This window comes from Phyllobates terribilis, unplaced genomic scaffold (genome assembly GCF_046119375.1).
Source record: "Phyllobates terribilis strain yellow unplaced genomic scaffold, ASM4611937v1 Scaffold_3__8_contigs__length_932513732, whole genome shotgun sequence".
NCBI lineage: Eukaryota > Metazoa > Chordata > Amphibia > Anura > Dendrobatidae > Phyllobates > Phyllobates terribilis.
The window spans coordinates 705,593,484-705,618,129 of record NW_027362763.1 but is presented as its reverse complement, the minus strand read 5'-3'; the positions used below and the strand labels follow the sequence as shown (position 1 = coordinate 705,618,129).

The window sequence follows — 24,646 nt, the reverse complement described above, 5'->3', positions numbered from 1 at the left end:
CTTTACAAACAGCAGAAAATGTAATAAAACACAAAACCTTCATTATTGTAAACTGATCAATACAACAACTATAAAAGCAGGAATAAATAAACGTCTGCACTGATGTTACTCATTTCAGAAGGTTATAAAACAAATAAACAAAACAAACAAAATAAAACCTAAAATCTTGTGTTATAGCTCTAGCCGGAACTTGGCCAGTAACGAGAGGTGATCCGATGAGTTAGTCTCATTAGGAAGGCCATTTACGCTCCACAGGTCCTGCTCGTTGAGAAGTGACAATCGGCCGAGGAGCTGCAGACGATTACATGAGATATCGGAGCCTGGAGAGAGAGACAAGGAAACCTCTGATTATTGATCATGTGAGCCAGATAAGCCATGTACCTACCATCATAGTAAGCTATTGCCGCTTCTAGGAAGGTTAGGTGATAACTTAGACGTCAGCCATTCATTGACCCATTTGTTGCCAGGGAATTTAAAGGAAAAAAAAAAAAAAAGTCTAGCCCACAGATCTAAAAGTATTCAACATGGTCTTTGCGCCATCTAGTGTTGGGTTAAGGGAAATCTCATATAAACTGGTTGATACATTTATAATTTTTCATTTTACTTTATTAAATATTAGAGCATATAAAAAAAAAAAAAGCACAAAATTAACATTTCTCATATTTTACTTCCTTTTCTAGATGTTTGTTAGGCTGCATTCACTGAATGAGGGAAATTTACTACTGCAAAAGTTTACATCAGATTCTAATCGTAAACTGCATCAGAATTTTTGACGGCCGGACTTTGCGCCACTTTCAAAATAGAAATGCACCACAATGAGTAATGAAATAAGACAAGTGTGGCACTTCAGCTTTTTCTGTTAGACGGTGGGCATTAATAAATCAGGCTAGCAAAGTGGACCTTTAACCAATTTTTTTTTTCGTGTTGAATTGGACACGATGTAATAGTGGCTGCAGAGCGGAATAAAACATTTTTTTTTATTTCACCTGCCCTTTGCAAGATATTCTTAAAGTATTTGGCAGCTAAAGAGTTAAAAAAAAAAAAGTCAAGTCAGAGTGGGTGTTATTAGATATTTTTCACTAGGGGCGTGTACTTCTTCTCCCTGTATGAGTTGTCCAATCATAACCAGGCAGCAATACAACAGAAAAAGAACACGCCTCCACAATAGCTCAGTTTTCTTAATGTGATATTCAAGGATACAACTCTGCTCTGTTGACAGGGTGTGAATGCTGACGTCATCCTGATTGACAGCCAGATCCCTGCTGCCTAACTGGAAGAGCCAGCTGTCAATCAGAATGACGTAGAAAGTCACACCCCGGCAACACAACAGAGCGGTAAAGAAGCTGCTGCTCTCTCGACGTGCCCTCAGCTGAATCGCCAGCAGGGGCGCTCTGTGACCACTCTGTGCCGGTGAAGAATGGCGCCGTGCATAACAGGCAGGTGGGTAGCAAATACCTGCCTGTTAGTGCTTAGCCACATTTTTTATTTTTTTATTTTACAAAGTCATGGACACCCTCTTTAATATAATTAATATTAGCAGCAGTGAAATATAGAAGATGAAATAAACCCCAGGTTTAGACAGCAGAAAATAGGAAAAAAGTTTTTCCCATTGCTTAAAACTTCCCTGGTGGTGTAAAGTGGAGGGGGTCACTATCACTAACTTTAATGTACGAGGGTAGAATAGGGAAGTAATACATTTATTGGTAGCATTTCTCTGCAGTGTGTGTATTATTATACAGCTCTGCTACATATGCACACAGACACACACAGAGCTCTGCTACATATGCACACACAGAGCTCTGCTACATATGCACACACAGAGCTCTGCTACATATGCACACACAGAGCTCTGCTACATATGCACACACAGAGCTCTGCTACATATGCACACACAGAGCTCTGCTACATATGCACACACAGAGCTCTGCTACATATGCACACACAGAGCTCTGCTACATATGCACACACAGAGCTCTGCTACATATGCACACACAGAGCTCTGCTACATATGCACACAGACACACTTTTTAGCAATTTTTTTTTCCTAAAACGTGCATCTTGTAGTCTGAAAAGTACAGTACTTTATAACTTAGAGATATAGGATTAGGCATATCATGTGGTGTAAAGAATAATGAATGAGCAAGAAGGAAGATTTATTTAAATGAACGCTGCTCCTCCTCCCGTTTACACCATTATACACTGGTGATATATGTAGAGAACGAGAAATGTTTTTATATATTTTTCACTAGTTAACTATTCTGCGCATAGCTAATAAGTTAATATCTCATTTATGCATACCCCTGCCACTTTAAACAGTGAAATGACTGCTGGAGTTTGTTAGAGGACTATTTGCGTCACATTTCATTGACGTCACTCACTGTGTACCCATTTTGCCCATGTCAGCAGTACACAGGGGGGGTGAACGCTCGTACCTGGCTGCCCGAAAACATCATTATTAGCAGCAGAGTAGAAGATGTAATCCACAGTGATGGCAGACTTGGAGTGGCAGGTTGTGATCTCGGGCAGTCCTGTGTCAGGGAAGTAATGAGAGTATACAGAGGACAGGCTGAAGTGATGATGCAAACTGGATTCCACCCTGTTAAAAACAAACCAGAAGAAAAAAAAAAATGGATGTTGATTAATTAAAGGGTACACTCAGAACAACACGCACAATTCTTACTAAACTATTCCCATTTCGGTCATTAATTTCAAATGTCTGATGGAAATACCCCTTTAAACCTGGCAGCCTCCACGTCTATCTGTCCCTTAGTTCATCTACTGTATAAGGCACATTAGGGGGATGTATGTTGGGGTCTAAGGGGTAACGTTTCTCCTTATGAAGAGTGACAAGCCATGCCTGATATGTCAGAGTGAGGAGACTTATAAGCCATGCATGCTCCTCTGGGAAAGAAAATATGCAAATTGCCTCTTTAGAGATGAAAAGGACTAGAACGCTAGCGCCATTCATTGGAAGTAGCAATCCTAAAAGTCACTAGTGACTGTTTAATGAGCCTTGCAATATGACTTGGGATAACAGCCAAACCAGAATCTCAATTTGAAGACACGCGTTTCGAGTGGTTTGCTCCTCATCAGTGCTAAACAGAAAAACGGATTTGTTTGGGTGGGAAACCTCTGACAAGGGTCTAAAGGTCAATGTCTCTCCTTGTTGAGAGTGCCAACATCCCGAAACACTTCCAATCCTCTTCATCTGGTGTTTCGGGGTGATGCCCCTCATCAGTGCAAAGTATGAGATCTGATTTGCCTAGGTGAGAGGCTCTGGACTGGGATCTAACGTTTCTCCTTGTGGAAAGTGACAAGACAAGCCTGGCATGTCGCAACGAGGATGTATGTTAAAAGGGCAATAGTTTGACTGCAGGATCAGACTACACAAGGTTTGTTTGTAGTCTGTTACCATGGAGACACAGATCAACATAGAATCAGTGTATACAAAAAGTTCCGTTGGGAAGATAAAACGATTCCTTTTAAAGCATATACACCTTTTATTAAATTCTGCAGTCCAGTCATCAGGCTTCTCCTTGGTTTGTTCTTCTGAACATTTCTCTGATAAAATAAAGATATTGAATGTTACATGCATAACCTGCATCAAAAAACAACAGACACACGGCACAACTGCCACAACACATCCTTACATGATCGCCATTAAATGTTTCTTCTTTTATTTCCCACCCACTGTATTCTGCAAGTTGTGGTAGTTAAAGGGCTATTCCCCATATCATATTCAATGGCAACATCCACAAGATCAACCATTGTGCGATCGGGGCGGCACTGCACACAGATATCAGTGGAGAGGTAGTTAGAATTCCCACAAATGAATAATTCCGATCTCGTCTCCATAGAGCGGCGCTCATCAGCGCCCTGTTATCAAGGCAGATGTGGGTCCAACAATGGAACCAGCATCTACTTTACAGAACATCCTGGGGGCATGCCATAAATGCACAAGATGGGAATACCACTTAACACATTGCCTGGCAATGATCAGACCACTATCTAGCACATTGTGTACAGAGGCACCCGCAGTGTAACTGCTATATAAAAGCAACGTTTCTTTAACCCATTCACCCCTGGGCAATTTTCCGTTTTTTTCCTCCCCTTCTTCCCAGAGTCATAACTTTTTTTTTTATTTTTCCAGCCATATGGCTGTATGAGGGCTTGTTTTTTTGTGGGACAAGTTGTAATTTTGAATGACCCCATGTATTTTGCCACATAGTGTACGGGAAGAAGGAAAAAAAAATTCCAAGTGCAGTGAAATTGCAAATAAAAGTGCAATTCCAAACTGCTTTTTTATTTTTTTTTATTTTTACCATGTTCACTATATGGTAAAACTGACCTGGCAATATGATTCTCCAGGTCGGTAAGAATAAGCAGATACCAAACATATAGTTTTATTTTTATTTATTTAAGTGGTGAAAAAAAAAAATTCAGAAATTTGTAAAAATAAAATAAAATAAAATAAATGGAGGTTTTGACGCCGTTTTCCAACACCTGTAATAACAGTCATTTATGTCAGGATCTGGAGCTGGGTGAGGGCTTATTTTTTGTGCCCTGAGCTGACATTTTTACTGATACCATTCTAGAGCAGAAATGATGTTTCGATTGACTGTTATTGTAATGTTGCGTCGACCTCCCCCCCCCCCCCCCAAAAAAAAAAAGTTGACGTTTTAAATGTGTTTTCTCGCTACGGATTAATTTATTTAAAATTTTGATAGATCGGACGTTTCTGAAAGCAGTGATACCAAATGTGTATTTTTTTTAATTTTTTTATTTTTAATGGGGCAAAAAGGGGGCGATTTGAACTTTCATTTTTTTTTTATTATTTTTTTTATACTTTTCAATGTATTTAAAAATAGTTCTTTAAGAAGACTTGATCCGATCGCCTGTGCTATGAAATAATCACGATCTCCTATGAATATCAGCCACAAGCAGTCGTTGACAGGAGGATCATGATGACAGGCACAGGGGGTCTTCAGCAGACCACCAGCTGTCATGACAACCCATCAGCGCCCCGCGATCACGTGACGGGAGCACTGATGGACAGGATGAATGATGTGCTTCCTGTCCTGTCAGTGATTGACAGTGGCATTTAACTGGTTAACAGCCGAGGGTGGATCTCTGATCCACCTGTGGCTGTTAGAGGCACTTGATGACTGCTTAAATCAGCCATCAGGTGCAGGGAAAGATGCGGGCTCAGCACGTGAGCCCGCATCAAAGGGAAGGGACTCGGCCGTTGGTTGTGAAGGGATTACGTTACATGGATTCAATTAGGCTCCATGCAAAGTGATGCACTTTATAGGTGTTGACCAGGATTAGAAAAACCACATGGCTACTTTATTTAAAAGAAAAAAACAAACTCCATCCATTACTTTTATCTGGTATTGCAAGTCAGTTTCATAGAATTGCTGAAATACCCTACACTACCTGTAGACCAATTTTTGGAGGAAATCAGCTTGATTTTTCTAACCCTAGAAGACCCCTTTAAAGGATAACTTGAAAAATAATAGGGCCAAAAAGAGATTGTAAGTGACATGCCATCTGTATGGGGATTCAGGACTGATGTCGCAGTCAGAGGAAATGAGGACTTTTTGTCGCTAGCAATTTAAAATGGATAACATTGCAAAGTACCGTATTTTTCGGACTATAAGACGCACCTAGGTTTTAGAGGAGGAAAAAAAAAAAAAAAAATGTAAGCAAAAAAGGTGTTAATGATGCACTTTTAAGGGGGAGGGGGGTCTTCTGCTGACACTGGTATAGGGGTAATATCCCCCAATTCTGACAATATCCCCTATCCTGGTATATATGCCCCCCTTCCTTTTATACGTGGTCCCCATCCCCATCTTGGTATGCCTAGCATCCCTCCATCCTGGTATGCATGGCACCCCTCATCCCTATCCTGGTATGCATGGCACCCCTCATCCCTATCCTGGTATGCATGGCACCCCTCATCCCTATCCTGGTATGCATGGCACCCCTCATCCCTATCCTGGTATGCAAGGCACCCCTCATCCCTATCCTGGTATGCAAGGCACCCCTAATCTCTATCCTGGTATGTATGGCCCCCTCAGCGTTACCCTGGTATGTATGGTCCCCTCATCCTTACCCAGGTATGTATGGTCCCCCTAATCCCCATCAGGCTGCACATAAAAAAATAAACACTCCTACTCACCTTTCTTCTCTCCTCCACAGCTGCGTTCGGTCTGCCTGCACTGATCTCTCCATCTGAGGCGCGCATGACGTCACTGCCATGCGCGGCTCACATGGAGAGATCAGCTGCCGGAACTCACTGCTCCCCACGCCAGGACTGTGTGCGCAGGGAGCAGTGACTTCACTCTCCTTTATAGCCGGCACACAGAGTGATAACCCTGCAGCAGCGGGGCTATCACGTGCGCCCGCTTATGAAAGGGCATGAATATTAACCCCTCCCCACGCCCATGGGCGTGGAGAGAGGTTGAATATTCATGCCCTTTAACAGCGGGCACAGGCAATTCCGGCAGCAGCAGGAGCCGCAGCGCGGCTACACTGTGTGCTGCTATTAAGGAGCATGAATATACAGTGCTCCCCATGCCCCATGGGCGTGGGGAGCAGTGAATATTCGTTTTATTTAGCAGCGGGGACAGTGTATGCTGCAGCGGGCGGCTGCTGCCTCCTGTGCCCCGCTCCTCCACCGCTACCCCATATATATATATATATATATATATATATATATATATATATATATATATATATATATATATATATATATATATATATATATATATATATATATATATATATATATATATATATATATATATATATATATATATATATATACACCCCCCCAACATTCGGACTATAAGATGCACCCCCCATTTACCTCCAAGATTTTGGAGGAAAAAAGTGCGTCTTCTAGTCCAAAAAATACGGTACTTGTTAAAACATGGAACTTTGCACTTGTTATTAAACACCTTCTCTGATCTCAACACCCGAGGGATGTTTATTTTATTGATAATTGCTCATTACCTAGGTTACTGGCTACCTCTGCAGTTCATCAAAAGGTGGCCAGTCTCATAGGTGAGAAGCACAATGATTAAAATCTTTGTTATACAACTTGGAAGCACTGTGTTGGGCCATTTTCACTGTGAATTTAAGGTGCAAGAATATAAAGTTTTCCTAAAACCGATCTGAAAAAGCAGGAATCGTAATTTGCAACCAGAGAGAATGCGGATTAGTCAGGCGTCATCACCCGCATCATACCTGGCTGCTTCTGATCCCTTTCCGGAGACTCATACACACACTTCTGGTTGATGCCCAGGCTTCTCGGCCATATTGGGATAGATAAAATCCTTTGTCCTTTGGGGTACTTCTCTTGGCCAGATACCTGCAGAAAATGATGTTTTACCTTCTTTTTGTTATGTATATGCGTAAAAAAAAAAGTGCGATTATAAATTTTCTCTGCTGTTAGTGTGGCGTAACTTCCACAAGCCCCTGGAACAAGACTTCTTTGTTCTTCGCTACGTCAACGTATGGCAGAATCAGACGGATTGACTGGAGGATTTAAAGGGGGTTGTCCTTTACTCTGACAACCTCTTCTGAATCATTGTTTGCCCCCAGTAAAATAACAATTATACTCTCCAGCAGTGCCGGCTCTTTTGGGATGTTTCCACCTTGTAAAATAATAACACTTATACTCACCCATGGTGCCAGCATCAGCACTTGCTCTCCCAGAGATCTCGTGACACTTTTATGTCACGCAATCCCTGTGGCCAATCAGCGCTGCCTTCACTCTCCCCGCCGTTGGACAGTTCAAAAAATTCAGAAGAAGTGATAGAGCAGCCGCAGCTCTCACTTCTTCCGAATGTCAATTACGTCCATAGGAGAGTGAAGCCAGCGCCGATAAGTCATGTGATCCTCAAGAGCCAGTGCCGTCACGGCAGAAACGACACCGGAGGAGAGTATAGGTGTTATTATTTTACTAGGAGGAAACATAGGGATTCAGAACTTGTCTGTATTCGTAAGACAACTGGCTGCAGCAGGAACCTCGTCCTCTCTAATGTAGGACTAAATGTTTATCAGGTTCTGCCCCTTGTTTGAGCCACAACCCTCAAGAGATCAGTATGAGATTATTCTTTTTTTCCCTGAAGGATTTCTACAAAACTGATCATTTCAGGAACATGCAGAAAATCCTGACAGATCGGGATTATCTCACTTTTACCATCACCAATAATTTTTAGGTTAAATGTTCCTTTAGTGACTGTACAGAAAAAGGTATGTGGATGGTAGATTCGGTGCAAATCTATTTGCATGTCCCATTCCGCCAGCCACAGACGACTGGGAGTGGTAATACCACCTCTTACGTGATGGTATCCGCGGCTCTACTTTTGATTAGCCAGCCTGGCGCGATGTCATGTGCATCACGCCGCTGCACCTGGCAGGCTAATGAAAAGGAGAGCCGCGGATTTTGGCAGGTAAGAGGCAGTGCTCCTGCCCCCCAGCAGCGGACCTAGATCAGTGTCACAAACTCTAGCAGGCGGCCATTGAGGGTTTTACGTTGCATTGGTTGATTACCTTCCCGATGGTCATCCCCTCGTAGTGAAGTTTCCCTTCCTTTATAAAACGATGCAGTGGTGACCCCGGCACAGAGTTAAAATCCCCGCATAAAACAATGGGGCAGAAGGTCCCGTTCTGAATCTGGGCGACCTCCGTAATCTCTGCCAGGAGAATGGCCAATTGGGTCAGCTTGATGTCTCCCCTCCTTGGGTTGTACAAGAGGTGAGTGTTGGCCACACAGATCATTGGGATGTCTCTTCCCTGGGCTTTAGGTTGTAACATCATCACCAAACCGATGTTGTCTCGGTCTAGAAGGGCGATGTTTTTTCGGAGATATTCCACCGGCTTCACTAGACTTAACTTAAATCTATTAGATTTGAAGCAAATGGCGCAACCGTCGGGTTTACTTCCAGTGCGGGCCTTGTAGGCGCAGATGTACCCTGCGATACAGGAAAAGTCAGAATATCACATTAGAAATACAGACAAAAGAATTTAGTACTAAAGCATTTACAATGCACACCTATAACAGTACAGTCTGCAAATTATATCCCGCTTCTTGCCCCCCTGAGGATGAGGAAGCCAACACGAAACGCGCGTCGGGACACACAGGCATCATTACAATTTCTGGGTGAGAAACTATCCTAGCCTCTATTTTCTTTATCCATACATGGCATTTTTCTTTTATTCGTGTTACCCATATGGCACACAGGGTGGAACAACAATGGATTGTGATCTATAGGGACAAGTTTATCTTGGTTCCCTCTTTGCACATTATATGTTCAATGGATTGATACCGTGTTCATTATAGTGTTAGTTGATTCATGTAAGCGGCACATATCACTTGCCCCATCTGATTTTTGCCTACATACATGGGTGCTTGGATTGGAGAAATTTTCTTTCCCCTTTTTTGTAGTGGGCTTTCTTCTTACTATAACGTTTATCATACTAATGCACATATATATTTATATGCAATGTCCCTACTGACTTTATATTGTGGCCTGTGCTATTGCCCTCATGGTTGTGTTGTCACCAGCCTGTCCATTTATCATCTTGTTTAATTTATTATGATTAATGTATTTCAATAAATAAAGTTTTGCATTTTATGGTAAACAGGATACTTGACTTATTCGAGTTCACTCCTTTTGGGTTTCTATGCTCCGTATATCCTTTATTCATTGGTCCAATTGTTTTGGGAGTTCCCTGTCATTTGGGACCATGGTCCTTTCCCTAGTCCTCAATTCTGGCTATGGTTGTATTAGCATAGGGTCAACAGGAAAATCAAAGCAGAAGGTGTCATCAGAAAGTCCCCTATTGTTTACGTCATGTCTTATCAAACTTTACAGGCACTTTACTTGCAGTTCGGTTGGGGTCTGGGGTCCAGAGACTCCCACAGATGGCTTAATAGACCCCCGAATGGCGTACACGACAGCAGACAAAAACACACAGTTCTGCCCCAATCTGCAGGCAATTATACATGTTTAAAGTGTAGTTACTTTTATTGTTCGGATCATTTTTTATCCATTTGATTACCTATGTTAAATAAAAAATGCAAATATCCTCTTCAAAGAGGAAGAGGACAGGAACTCTAGTGCCCCCTATTGGAAGTAGCAATCCTAAAAGTCAATATCGACCCTTTAACACATGACTTGGGATAAAAGCAAAACCAGAATCTCAGTTTGCAGACACGTGTTTCGGGTTGTTTGCTCCTCATCAGCAGAAGAACTGATTGGTCTGAGTGGGCAATCTCTGACGAGGGTCTAAAAGTTAATGTCTCTCCTTGTTGAGAGTGGGAAGTCTGCAAACATCCCGAAACACATGTTTAATAGATGACATTACAGTGTCAGTGCTCTTCCTCTCTGGAGAGGCCATTTGCAGATTAATTTCTACATACGGTGGCTTGGCACTCTCCAGGAGAAACTTTCTCCAAAGAACTTATGTTAAAAAAGTATAGAAAGCCTAATACTACAGGTTCTTTCCCAAATGTATAGAAAGATTACACTTCTATTCTAAGAATTAAGAGGGTTACGTGAATTAAAAATAATTGTCTGCTCTTTATTGCTCCAGAAATAGCGCCACCCTTGTCTATGGCCTCTTCTGGTATTACACTTTCGCTTTATTTAGGTAAATACATTTCAGATGCATTACAAGGGCTCATTCACACACTGGCGAAACGCGGACATGGCACACTCATAATATTTAAAAAAAAAAAATACTTATTGCATTAGTTTTTTTACTGTCTAAAACCCATTGTTAAAAAAAACACAACAACAAAAACAAAACCAATCCACAACACATTAGACAGAAGCAGGAGAGCTACATACCAAGGGCTTCCAAACTGGGCTTGATCTGTTCTTGATAATGATCTTCTTGGACCTCTTGTAAACAAAGAATCTAAAGCAGAAAAAGCAGCACAATGTGAATAGGCTTTATGGGGTCAACATTACAAAAGTAAATGGAACATAAAGAAAACAACAACAAGAAAAAAAATTAGACTTTTAAAAAAGGAATGATTGTGTGTTTATAAACCTTATGTGGAAGAAAACCCCAAAAAGACTGGACCAACTTAAAAAAAAAACTCCTCAAAATGCACCATGTGCACATAGTCCTATACAGAACCGACCGATATCTGTGCAACCAAAGTCCACAAATAATGACACTAATTAGTGAGATTATGATTACAAGCTCTGTAACGACGTCCCGATGACACCGTCCTATGTTGGAAGGAACAGAGTGCCGGACTCCTCTATCCACGGCACTCCCAAGTGTCCCATGGGGAATGTCAGAGCTCCGTTCTCAGGTCACTGCAAGGTAGAACTTAGCCGCTGGATAGTTGATAACTTTTAATGATGGGAATAACTTTTTAAGCAAGTCAGCACAACTACAATTACAGCCTGCGATTGGCAGGGCATGCTGGGAGTTGTAGTTTGTAAATAATTAGAAAGTCAAAGTCATGGGTGGGAGACCACTGCACCTATGTATCTGTCTGTTTAAAAACATCTTTGGATCTGAGTGCAGTAAAATCCCAGTCCCAGGTGTACTGTAATCCCAGAGTCAGTGTCCATTTTGGTGGAGTCGGTATAAAATGGACCGACTCCTAACATATATAATAAATTGGGTACAGTAGTTCAATGCAGTTTGTGGGGAATATTTTTCACAAGAATTTGGGAAAGTTATGAAATGTCCTATAAATGTCTGTCCTATTCCTGATCTAAGGATCTAGACTTAGCGGAGATGAATCTGTGCTACAGTAAATTTATCACTTAAACATGAGCCATGTATGAGGGAGTCGGAGGCATGGAAATTGAGGAGTCGGAGGTTTGGCTTACCGACTCCACAGCCCGGCCAGTCGTTCCATCATCCATCCCAGTTGCGCCATAATGCAGTCCCAGTCGTACCGTACTCCCAGACGCGCCATCGTCCATCCCAGACGTGCTATAATGCTAGTCATGCTATAATCCAATCCCAGTCATACTGTACTCCCAGTGCTATAATCCCAGTTCCAGATGTACTGTACTCCCAGTCGTACTATAATCCAATCCCAGTAGTACTATAATCCCAGTCCCATGTGTACAATAATCCAAACTGTACTGTAATCCCATCCCAGTTCTAGATGTACTATAATCCCAGTCCCATGTGTACAATAATCCAAACTGTACTGTAATCCCATCCCAGTTCTAGATGTACTATAATCCCAGTCCTATGCATGAAGTTACTAAATATGACTTTTCCCTGATATAGAACACTCTAGTAAAAGTTTGTAAGCAATCGGACAATCCATTTCATGCTGAAAGTGTCTTTGGATGATTTTTTTTTAATCAGATAAATTTTTATTAAACATAACAAAACTTGGAACAGATATTACATGACAATACTTTTTTTACGATATTATAGTAAGTTCCCACCTTCCCTTATCCCCCCAACTTCCCCAATGGAGACCTGTCTTTCTCTCTTTTTTTTATTTTATCCCCCCCCCTTCTTTCCTTTTCTTTTCTTCCCCTACTGTCTTTGGATGATTAGCTGACCACAGGATGCCAACACTGCCGGCACCCCCAGCAATCAGCTGTAATATTCCTGCAGCGCCACCACAAGGGATAACTCAGCATTACACAGAGACCATTTGAACCTATTAACTCAGAATAAGGGATTTCAAGTGGGTTTTCTATACCAGACAAGAGCCTCAAAAAGTTAGAAGTCCTGTTACTTACATCAGCATTCATCTCCTGCAGCTCTCTCAGGATGTTCGGGAGCCGGTAATTCCAGAACAAGTATGGCCGCCGGCAGTGGCTGTACAGACTAGAGTTGTCCTCCAGCAGGTCCTGGGATAAGATGTTATAAGACATCACCGTGAAGTCAAACTTCTCTGTACTAGATCCGTCCTGGGAATGAAGGCCGAAGTCCTCCCATCTTCTCTTTACTACGGCTGTTGAACAGGACAGGCAGACAGGGTCACTATGCCGCGGCGTGTGTATCTGGTGTCACACACTGAATCTTATGTGTCAGTCCAAGGCCACAACGCTCCCTATCCCTTTGTTTTTTCATTGTTTGTAATTTTATCCCTTACAGGGATTGTCAGACTGCACATTAATATCTATTTTTTTTAGCAAAGGATTGAACTGCGGAGGCACTGGAAGATGACCATCTCTAAATTTATTTAAATACATATATATATTTGCTAGAAATTGTTTGTAAAAGGTTAAGCCCTCCGCAGTACATCCTTGTCACAAAATCCCAAGTTATAACATATATAACTAAATATTTCAGAATTCTATTGCACTGCTGGTTCCTTTAGAAACCTCAGTGATCTCCCTGTTAGCAGCCCCCTGTTCTGGCCAATATAAGGGGGTCCTCCTTCTTAGACGTAGACCCTGATAGAGCTTATGGAGAAGGGTTGCCCCCCCAAGCTGATCATAAGGGACTGGGGGACCAGCTGTAATCTCTACATGGTAAATGAGTTATTACATGGTCGCCCCTTACAAGAAATGGGTCATCATTTAATAAACTTTCTGATTAGTGGTGGTCCAACCGCAGGGGCTCCATCCATCTATTGTCGGAAAGCTGCGGTGGTCCCTCACGTGTGCCACCACTTTATTAATCCTTTATAAAACTGCTGGAAACATCTGAGCGCTGCCATTTCTGGTTGTTCCATGGTGACTGTATAGAATGGCACGCAAGCAAGGCGACCGATCCAGCATGATAAAAACTTCAGAGCCCCGTTATCAGGATGGGTAGGGGGGTCTCACAGGACAGTCCCCCACTGACCTGAAAGTTATCGTCTAGACTTTGAACAGCTGATATCGATCAATATAGACAATACACTTTAAAAAATGTTATGCAAAGGCGTCCAGCGGGGGTCCCCTCTTTAAAGGGGCTTTCCGGCACAGTAAATGAGTGATACTGATGAAGTTACATCCCAGCACAATGGCAGGAATAGTCAACGTAAGGTACGTGGGACGTAACATCATTGCTAACGCTCACTTCTGATGAGGAAGGGAACGGCAGCATACAGCCCCTATAATGTTCTCCCACCTTCCGTAATGTATATTGTTATACAGGGGTAATGTCGTCCTTACCTTTAGCTTCTGTTTGAGGACCGGTGGGTACAAACACCTCTGGCGTTCCAGGAATGGGTGGAACCCGTAGATCACTTGCTGGAGGGTAGGGTCTTTTTGTCCACGGTTTACCCCTGTACTCGTCGTCCTCCGCACCTTTTTTTCGTTTTCTGAATTGTTCATCTCCTTTTGCGTCCATATTGAAATGAGATATGTGAAGCCACGATGACTGAGGTGGGAACCAGGGAAATGAAGGGCTGGCAGGGACGGTAGGACTGTGGGGTCCAAAATAATAATATGGCCTTGAGTTGTCCTGAGGGTGCCAGATGTTCACTGGGAAGTAAGTAGATGGATGGTAGTGTCCAGTCCACCATTGGTGTCTAGGGAAATGTCTACTCATGCAAAGGGGTCGTGAGGAACTGGCACGGGCGATGCACCTACCACCAACACTCTGCAGATGCCGAGGCAACATCTGATACCCTGTGGAAGACACAGGTCATTAGCGAAGGAGGTACGCAGAGCTGTAGGAGATTTTGCATCAAGAACTATTGGACGGTTGCTTCATTTTATTTTGCACGGAACCTGTAAAATAAAATGGTTGCAAAGATGATCATAACCCTCAAAGAGAAAAGCTAATAAATATCTGATCGCTGGGGGTCTCACTGATCATTATGAGGGTATCTATCCCTCTGAGTTACCGAGTGCGGAATTCACCCATCTCCATCAGTCCCATGGACATTAATGGGGGCAACAGTCGTGTACCTATGTTGCATCATTCAATCTCAGAAAGAAAGAATGGCCCCCGTTCTAATGATCCGGGGGGTGAATTACAACCTATCCTATTGATAACTGATAAACGTCCATCAAAGAAAAATCCTTTAACCTCTTCCCAACATTTGACGTACATATTGCCACCATCTTTGCACTTCCAAGACAAATGTATATTTCTAAATATCTATAAGTTTGAATCGCCCCCCTTTTCCCAGTATGTATGTACAGTACAGACCAAAAGTTTGGACACACCTTCTCATTTAAAGATTTTTCTGTATTTTCATGACTATGAAAATTGTACATTCACACGGAAGGCATCAAAACTATGAATTAACACATGTGGAATTATATACTTAACAAAAAAGTGTGAAACAACTGAAAATATGTCTTATATTCTAGGTTCTTCAAAGTAGCCACCTTTTGCTTTGATGACTGCTTTGCACACTCTTGGCATTCTCTTGATGAGCTTCAAGAGGTAGTCACCGGAAATGGTTTTCACTTCACAGGTGTGCCCTGTCAGGTTTAATAAGTGGGATTTCTTGCCTTATAAATGGAGTTGGGACCATCAGTTGTGTTGTGCAGAAGTCTGGTGGATACACAGCTGATAGTCCTACTGAATAGACTGTTAGAATTTGTATTATGGCTAGAAAAAAGCAGCTAAGTAAAGAAAAACGAGTGGCCATCATTACTTTAAGAAATGAAGGTCAGTCAGTCTGAAAAATTGGGCAAACTTTGAAAGTGTCCCCAAGTGCAGTTGCAAAAACCATCAAGCGCTACAAAGAAACTGGCTCACATGAGGAAAGCCCCAGGAAAGGAAGACCAAGAGTCATCTCTGCTTCTGAGGATAAGTTTATCCGAGTCACCAGCCTCAGAAATCGCAGGTTAACAGCAGCTCAGATTAGAGACCAGGTCAATGCCACACAGAGTTCTAGCAGCAGACACATCTCTACAACAACTGTTAAGAGGAGACTTTGTGCAGCAGGCCTTCATGGTAAAATAGCTGCTAGGAAACCACTGCTAAGGACAGGCAACAAGCAGAAGAGACTTGTTTGGGCTAAAGAACACAAGGAATGGACATTAGACCAGTGGAAATCTGTGCTTTGGTCTGATGAGTCCAAATTTGAGATCTTTGGTTCCAACCACCGTGTCTTTGTGCAACGCAGAAAAGGTGAACGGATGGACTCTACATGCCTGGTTCCCACCGTGAAGCATGGAGGAGGATGTGTGATGGTGTGGGGGTGCTTTGCTAGTGACACTGTTGGGGATTTATTCAAAATTGAAGGCATACTGAACCAGCATGGCTACCACAGCATCTTGCAGCGGCATGCTATTCCATCCAGTTTGCGTTTAGTTGGACCATCATTTATTTTTCAACAGGACAATGACCCCAAACACACCTCCAGGCTGTATAAGGGCTATTTGACCAAGAAGGAGAGTGATGGGGTGCTGCGCCAAATGACCTGGCCTCCACAGTCACCAGACCTCAACCCAATCGAGATGGTTTGGGGTGAGCTGGACCGCAGAGTGAAGGCAAAAGGGCCAACAAGTGCAAAGCATCTCTGGGAACTCCTTCAAGATTGTTGGAAGACCATTTCCGGTGACTACCTCTTGAAGCTCATCAAGAGAATGCCAAGAGTGTGCAAAGCAGTCACCAAAGCAAAAGGTGGCTACTTTGAAGAACCTAGAATATAAGACATATTTTCAGTTGTTTCACACCTTTTTGTTAAGTATATAAATCCACATGTGTTAATCCATAGTTTTGATGCCTTCAGTGTGAATGTACAATTTTCAAAGTCATGAAAATATAGAAAATTCTTTAAATGAGGTGTGTCCAAACTTCTGGTCTGTACTGTATGTGTATATATGTATTTTATACACACTGGGAAAGGGGGGGGGGGGGGTGATTCAAATATATATATATTATATATATATATACACACACTGTGTTCCAAATTATTATGCAAATAATATTTTCTCAGATTTTCCCAAATTACCTATATGAATTGCAGTCATTGTAATTTTCCAGTCAAATAACTATTAGAGTACAATTGAAAGGTTTTTGTACAAACTGCCTATGATAACCGTATATTTAAAAAAAATAAAAAACTCAAACTGCACTCAAAATGCATGTTCCAAATTATTATGCACAGCAGAGTTTTCAACCTTTTCATTTTAATAAAGAACAAAAAAATGGTCATTTTTGAAATTATAAGCATTAGCAGGTTATTACAAACTGAAATCAAACAGTTTTCAACTCAAAACTTTATTCTAGGTGATGTTACATTTGCACATAGGACCCCTTGTTCGAAAGGAGCTTCTGAACTCTCTCGTCCATTGAATTTGTCAGGTTTTGGATGGTTTCTGCTTCAATTGTTTTGCATGAGGACAGAATACCCTCACAGAGCTGTTGCTTAGATGTGAACTGCCTCCCGCCTTCATAGACACTCCTTTTGATGATGCTCCAGAGGTTCTCAATGGGGTTGAGGTCAGGGGAGCATGGGGGCCACACCATAAGTTTGTCCCCTTTTATGCCCATAGCAGCCAGAGATGCAGATGTGTTATGTGCAGCATGAGACGGGGCATTATCATGCATGAAAATGATCTTGCTGCGGAATGCACGGTTCTTCTTCTTGAACCATGGAAGGAAGTGCTGTTTGAGAAACTCAATATACATTATGGAGTTAATCTTTACCCCTTTAGGGATCCTAAAAGGGCCGACAAACTCTCTCCCCATGATTCCAGCCCAAAACATTACTCCACCTCCTCCTTGCTAGCGCCGTAGCCGTGTTTGCATGAGGTGTCCATCAACCAGCCATCCTCCACTCCATCCATCTGGACCATCGAGATCATTTCATGCATGATAATGCCCCGTCTCATGCTGCACATAACACATCTGCATCTCTGGCTGCTGTGGGCATAAAAGGGGACAAACTTATGGTGTGGCACCCATGCTCCCCTGACCTCAACCCCATTGAGAACCTCTGGAGCATCATCAAAAGGAGTGTCTATGATCCCGGGAGGCAGTTCACATCTAAGCAACAGCTCTGGGAGGGTATTCTGTCCTCATGCAAAACAATTGAAGCAGAAACCATCCAAAACCTGACAAATTCAATGGACGAGAGAGTTCAGAAGCTCCTTTCGAACAAGGGGTCCTATGTGCAAATGTAACATCACCTAGAATAAAGTTTTGAGTTGAAAACTGTTTGATTTCAGTTTGTAATAACCTGCTAATGCTTATAATTTCAAAAATGACCATTTTTTTGTTCTTTATTAAAATGAAAAGGTTGAAAACTCTGCTGTGCATAATAATTTGGAACATGCATTTTGAGTGCAGTTTGAGTGTTTTATTTTTTTAAAAATATACTGTTATCATAGGCAGTTTGTACAAAAACCTTTCAATTGTACTCTAATAGTTATTTGACTGGAAAATTACAATGACTGCAATTCATATAGGTAATTTAGGAAAATCTGAGAAAATATTATTTGCATAATAATTTGGAACACAGTGTAGGAAAAAACATATTTAGTATTGCGACATCCTTAACAGTCCAACCTAGGAAAACAAAGTGAATGACCAAGTACAGTATACGGCATAAAGTGAAGAATATTAACCCCTTTACGACATAGGGCGTATTAGTACATATCTGTGCCCTGGGACTTATGGACCAGATACGTATTAATACGCCCTGGCAATTTCGCCCGCACACAGGCTGTGCGGGCGCGATCGCCGCCGGGTGTCAGCTGATTGTCACAGCTGACACCCGGTACTATGTGCAGGGAGCGGTCCCGCACCGCTCCCGGCACATTAACCCCCGCAATGCTGCGATCGAAGTCGATCGCAGCATTGCGGTGGCTAAGGGGAGGTGATCGGTGTATTCACCTCCTCTCCCGGCCTCCAGCGCTGTCTGCCGCGGCTTCCTGGATGTTGCCATGACGACCCGATGTAGTCATGACAACATCTGGGTCACCAGACAGCAGGAAGATTTTTTGAACATGTGCAGTGCATTTCCAAACTATCTTCTCCCTGTCCAGCGCTGACAGCCTGCATGGCACAGGGGCGGTGCTGCATTCCTGTGCCATGCAGGCTATCAGAGAAAAAAAAGTGAAAGTCCCATAGTGGGACAAAGTAAAAAAACTGTCATGAAGTGTGAAAAAAAATAAATAAATAAATAAATAAATAAAAAAAAAATAAATTGTAAAAATATTAAAAAAAGAAATAAAAAAAAGAATCAACGAAAAGTAAAAATATAATGTACCCATCAATAAACATTATTATGAAAAAAACAAACAAAAAAACAATAAAAGTACACATATTTGGTATCGTCGCGTCCGGAACGACCTGACCTATCAAACTGTCCCACTAGTTAACCCCTTCAGTGAACACGGAAAAAAATAAAAATAAAAAACGAAGCAAAAAACAATGCTTTATCATCATACTGCCAAACAAAAAATGGAATAACACGAGATCAAAAAGACGAATATAAATAAAAATGGTACCGCTGAAAACGTCATCTCGTCCCGCAAAAAACAAGCTGCCATACAGCTCCATCAGCCGAAAAATAAAAAAGTTATAACTCTCAGAATAAAGCGATGCTAAAAAATATTTTTTTCTATAAAATAGCTTTTATTATGTAAAAGTGCAAAACATAGAAAAACTATATAAAAGTGGTACCGCTGTAAACGTACTGACCCGAAGAATAAAGCTGCCTTATCACTTTTACCACACGCGGAACAGAATAAAAAAAACCAAAAACAACAAAAAAAACCCCCACAATTCCTGAATTGTTGGTTTTTGTTTATTCAGCCTCCCAAAAACCTGAATAGAAAGAGATCAAAAAATGTCACATGCCTGAAAATGGCACCAATAAAAACGTCAACTCATCCCGCAAAAAACAAGCCATCAAATGACTGTCTGCCAAAATCTGGAAAAATTATAGCTCTCAGAATATGGAGATGCAAAAACTAGATTTTACAAAAAATGCGTCTTTCAGTGTGCGACAGCTGTCAATCATAAAAACCCCATAGGATTCTGGTATCGCTGCAGTCGCACCGACCCGAAGAATAAAGTCGTCTAATCACTTATACCGCACGAGGAACGGCGTAAAAAATAAACTCTCGGGTTAGGGTTGTGCTAGGGTTAGGGCTGGGTTTGGGGTTAGGATTTTTTTCAAAAGTTAGAAAAAAAGATGACGATATGGCGACTAGTGTTGAGCTCAAGTGCTCACTACTTGAGTCTGCATCGCGTGCTCGGGTATGCATGGAGTATCGTGGGTATTTGAGTGACATGCTCGAGTCTCCGCCCCATATGCTTCGCGGCCAAAAAAACTTTGCAGGGATTGCCTGCCATGCACGAGCGATCCCCGCATGTTTTTTTTGGGTATCTAATAACCGTGAAATATGCAGGGCAGGGACTCGAGCATGTCACTCGAGCACACGCAGTACATGGTTTATACCTGAGTACCCGATGCAAACTCAAGTAGCGAGCACTTGCGCTCAAGACTAATGACAACTTATTCAATATGATGACCTAATGTTATCAAATTCTGTGTCGTACCTCTGGGTTCAAAATGTTCACTATACCCCTTGATAAAATCCTTGAGGGGTCTAGTTTCCAAAATGGGGTCACTTGTGGGGGGTTTCCACTGTTTAGGCACATCAGGGGCTCTCCAAACGCGACATGGTGTCCGCTAACAAATTGAATGGAAAATCGGCTCAAATTATTAGTGGACACCATGTTGCGTTTGGAGAGCCCCTGTGTGCCTAAACATTGGAGCTCCCCCACAAGTGACCCCATTTTGGAAACTAGACCCCCCAAGGCACCTATCTAGATGCATAGTGAGCACTTGGAACCCCCAGGTGCTTCACAAATTGATTCGTAAAAATGAAAAAGTGGAAAAAAAAAAAATCTTTTATTTTTACGGATTCATTTGTGAAGCACCTGGGCGTTCAAAGTGCTCTCTATGCATCTAGATAGGTGCCTTGGGGGGGGGTCTAGTTTCCAAAATGGGGTCACTTGTGGGGGAGCTCCAATGTTTAGGCACACAGGGGCTCTCCAAAAGCAACATGGCGTCCGCTAATTATTCAAGCAAATTTTACAATCAAAAAATCAAATGGCGCTCCTTCCCTTCCGAGCCCTGCCGTGCTCCCAAACAGTGGTTTTTCCCCACATATGGGGTATCTGCGTGCCCAGGGGAAATTGCACAACAAATTCTGGGGTCCATTTTTTCTTGTTACCCCTGCAAAAATAAAAAAAATTGGGTCTAAAGTAGCATTTTTGTGAAAAAAGTTAAATGTAAATTTTTTTCTTCCACATTCCAAAAATTCCTGTGAAGCACCTGAAGGGTTAATAAAGTTCTTGAATGTGGTTTTGAGCACCTTGAGGGCTGCAGTTTTTAGAATGGTGTCACTTTTGGGTATTTTCTGTCATAAAGACCTCTCAAAGTGACTTCAAATGTGATGTGGTCCCTAAAAAAAATGGTTTTGTAAATTTTGTTGGAAAAATTAGAAATCGCTGGTCAACTTTTAACCCTTATAGCTCCCTAACAAAAAAAAATTTTGGTTCCAAAATTGTGCTGATGTAAAGTAGACATGTGGGAAATGTTATTTATTAACTATTTTGTGTGACATATCTCTCTGATTTAAGGGCATAAAAATTCAAATTTTGAAAATTGCAAAATTTGTAACATTTTCGCCAAATTTCCGCTTTTTTCACAAATAAACGCAAGTGATATCGAAGAAATTTTACCACAATCATGAAGTACAATATGTCACGAAAAAACAGTCTCAGAATCAGGGGGATTCGTTGAAGTGTTCCAGAGTAATTACCTCAAAGTTACAGTGGTCATAATTGTAAAAATTGGCCTGGTCATTAATGTGCAAACCACCCTCGGGGGTAAAGGGGTTAAAATGTCAAATTGTGTTTTTTCCAGACAACCTCATCTCTCTCTAAAAAAAACCCCCAAAAATTAAAGTCATTAAAACCGATGGCTCACCACGCAAAAAAAACAAGTCCTCACACAGTTTCATCGACGGGTTGTGATTTTTTTTAAGCATTAAAATATAAAAATAATAATAATAAATATATATATATATATATATATATATATATATATATATATATATATATATAAAAATAATTTTAATCTTTGTACTCGTACTGACCTAGAGAATTGTGCTGTTGGGTCATTTTTATCGTACAATGAACGCTGTAAAAACGAAACCTAAAAAAAAACAAAAAAACACATAATTGGGGGATTGTGTTTATTTTCACCATTTCTGTCGATTTAAAGGGGCTATCCGGAAGTTTAACATTGATGTCCTATCCTTCAGGACAGATCATCAATGTCTAAGTCTGTTCTCTGTGTCAGTGGCGGCCAGAACTGCTCAGCTATAAAGCTCCACTGATGGAACAGTGGCCACGGCAGGGTACACTCGCCCGCTATTGATTTGAATAGTGGCTGTGCAGTACCCGGGCGCCTCCACTATCAGTAGACGTCGCTGTGCAGTCCCGCAGGTGAGCAGTTACGGCCGCCGCCAACACCGGGAACAGCCGATTAGTGGAGGTGTGGAGTGTCGCATCCCCATAGATCACACATTGATAACCTATCGTAAGTATAGGCCATCAATGTTAACGACCCGAACAACCACTTTAAATTTTTTATCCCCATTTTTTCAGTACATTATATGGTAAAGTGAATGGCGCTAATCAAAAATTACAACTCGTCCCGCAAAAAAAAAAAAAAAAAAAAAAAAAAAAAAAAAAAAAAAAAAGGATGTTTTTTGGCAAAAAGGCGAGAAAAAAAAAAAAGAAGAGAAAAAGCAAAGAAAAAAAAATATAGAAAAATAACCCGGGCAGTGATGGGTTATTGTTATAAATTTACATTACAGGCTGAACCAGCTGATAACAGAGAACAATAGCATCTGGAGACATGAAGACTTCCGGGTCAGAGGCCTGCGGGCCCCTCACAGCCGGGCAGCACACCGGCTGGGCCCCTCACACCCGGGCAGCACACCGGCTGGGCCCCTCACAGCCGGGCAGCACACCGGCTGGGCCCCTCACAGCCGGGCAGCACAACGGCTGGGCCCCTCACAGCCGGGCAGCACACCGGCTGGGCCCCAGCACCTACCTATTACAGCACAGCCAGTGCCGCTCCACTGTGGCAGCAACCACCACAGCCGGTGTCCATGTCAGTTTGCAGAGCATGCCGGGAGGAAAAAAGCTGCTAAGACATTGGTCAGAAAAGCTCTCGCTGTTGATTGGTTGATGCAGCCGTGTAGTGACACATGGTATCAAGTCAGTGCTCACGTGACATCCTCGCATAGACTTTGAAAGAACTACTGTCCCTCTATCCACCAATCAGAAGCTAGAATTATTATTCAATCAGAACTCTCCTTACAGTTCCAGCTGGCGGAAGTGCGCTGCGCTTGGTGCGCTGCCTGCGGCTCATTCACCGGAAGCGGAAGTTGAGATTGAGGTGTGGCTTAGAGGGTTGTATGAGAGTGGGGCAGACAGAGTGTCTATACGTTCTGTGTCCCAGTGTGCGGTATATGGAGGGGGCTGTATCCTGTATATCCGGCATTATGGCTGCTTGGGGGTGAATGATGTGTGCAGTGGCTATGGGCAGGGGTAGTAAGTGAGTGGTGCAGCAGACAGTGTGCAGGTTACATGGCTAATGGGCAGGGTGCTGATCCTTTGATGGACTCTCTCTGGGTGTAACTGGAGCAGTATGATATCCCAAAGAGACAAAGCAGGGGATCTGGCCCGCTTCTACACCGTCACCGACCCCAGGAGGCACCAGAAAGGCTTCACTATCTACAAAGTCACCGCCAGGGTAAGTGCCAGTGTGTGCTCAGCCAGAACAGATCGGAGTCTAGTCTGTATAGGGGGATTGGGACAGTGTGGACATTGCACACCGTCACCATCCACAAGTCTGCAGAACTTTGCTTCGAGCCCGGAAAACCCCTTTAAGGATGATACTTTGACCATACAGTAAGCATTGCATTGTCAGCAGAGATCTGGGGAATAGGGAACAGCTGCCGCGGTCATGACTTCTGTATTGTCAAGAAGCTGAAAGAAAGAGGCGCTCCTCCGGCTTGTCAGAAATGGCCTCACGGTGGGGAGAAGGGTTGCTGGATTTGTGCTGCTGTTTTCTGGGGCTATTCACAAGCTGATAAAATCAGAGCAGCTTTGCAATTAAAACTGAAAAAAATTTGTGTTCTCAAAAAGGGAGGGATTTTTAGATTGATAGCTTACTGCTCATCCCATCTCTGCATTCCCAGTTACCTAGTTAAAGGGACTCTGTCAGCACAGAATGACTGTTCAAAGCAAGTGCTCGGTGCATCATGGCGGGACCAGTCATTTATATACATCTTCTCACCTACTCGTTTTCCCTTTATCTCCACTTTCCTCTTCTTTGATTGACAGCCCTGGCTTTATAGAGACAGGCAAGAGCTGAGATAGAAGGGAAGGTGTGTACATAAATGATTGGCTTTGCCGTGATGCAATGAGTGACGGTGCTTGGTTTGAACAGTCATTCTGTGCAAACAGTCCCTTTAAGAAGCGCATGGCGCTGGCAGTCTCTGTACTTTACAGCCTACCAGCGCCGCTCTGAGCTTCTCCCATGCTGAAGAGGCAAAAGTTACCGTGCTGTCAATCTGAACTGTCACTTTTCATGAGGCTGGAAGCGGTGCGCTCCTGAGGGGACATTTTGAGACGACCCCTTTAAGCTGCCCATACCCATAACTGCAGACTAGTGACTTATTTTTAGTAAAATCTGCTGTTC

At 42.4% G+C, this 24,646-nt stretch overlaps 2 protein-coding genes across 5 annotated transcripts in view; one reads left to right on the top strand and one right to left on the bottom strand.

The window, feature by feature from the left end:
- Positions 1-23,178, bottom strand: ANGEL2 (angel homolog 2). Of its 4 annotated transcripts, none has more exons than XM_073671962.1 (10): positions 22,991-23,178; positions 22,026-22,084; positions 14,115-14,573; positions 12,750-12,964; positions 10,866-10,935; positions 8,563-8,984; positions 7,252-7,375; positions 3,498-3,561; positions 2,433-2,596; positions 1-320 (listed from the first exon to the last, which is right to left on the bottom strand). In XM_073671962.1, the coding sequence occupies exons 1-10, from the start codon at positions 23,065-23,067 to the stop codon at positions 172-174; spliced, it is 1,803 nt and encodes a 600-aa protein (XP_073528063.1). In that variant the 5' UTR covers positions 23,068-23,178; the 3' UTR covers positions 1-171. The 4 variants fall into 4 exon arrangements, with proteins under 4 accessions (XP_073528063.1, XP_073528065.1, XP_073528064.1 ...); XM_073671964.1 differs by having other exon boundaries at positions 4-320; positions 14,115-14,675; positions 22,991-23,176; XM_073671963.1 differs by lacking the exon at positions 22,026-22,084 and having other exon boundaries at positions 4-320; positions 14,115-14,675; positions 22,991-23,176.
- Positions 23,179-23,201: 23 nt separating this feature from the next.
- RPS6KC1 (ribosomal protein S6 kinase C1) overlaps positions 23,202-24,646 on the top strand; it is a 132,093-nt gene continuing 130,648 nt past the window's right edge. Inside the window, exon 1 of the mRNA XM_073671966.1 lies at positions 23,202-23,695. Within this exon, the coding sequence (XP_073528067.1) occupies positions 23,591-23,695 (105 nt within the window). The 5' untranslated portion in view covers positions 23,202-23,590. The remainder of the gene's footprint in view (positions 23,696-24,646) is intronic.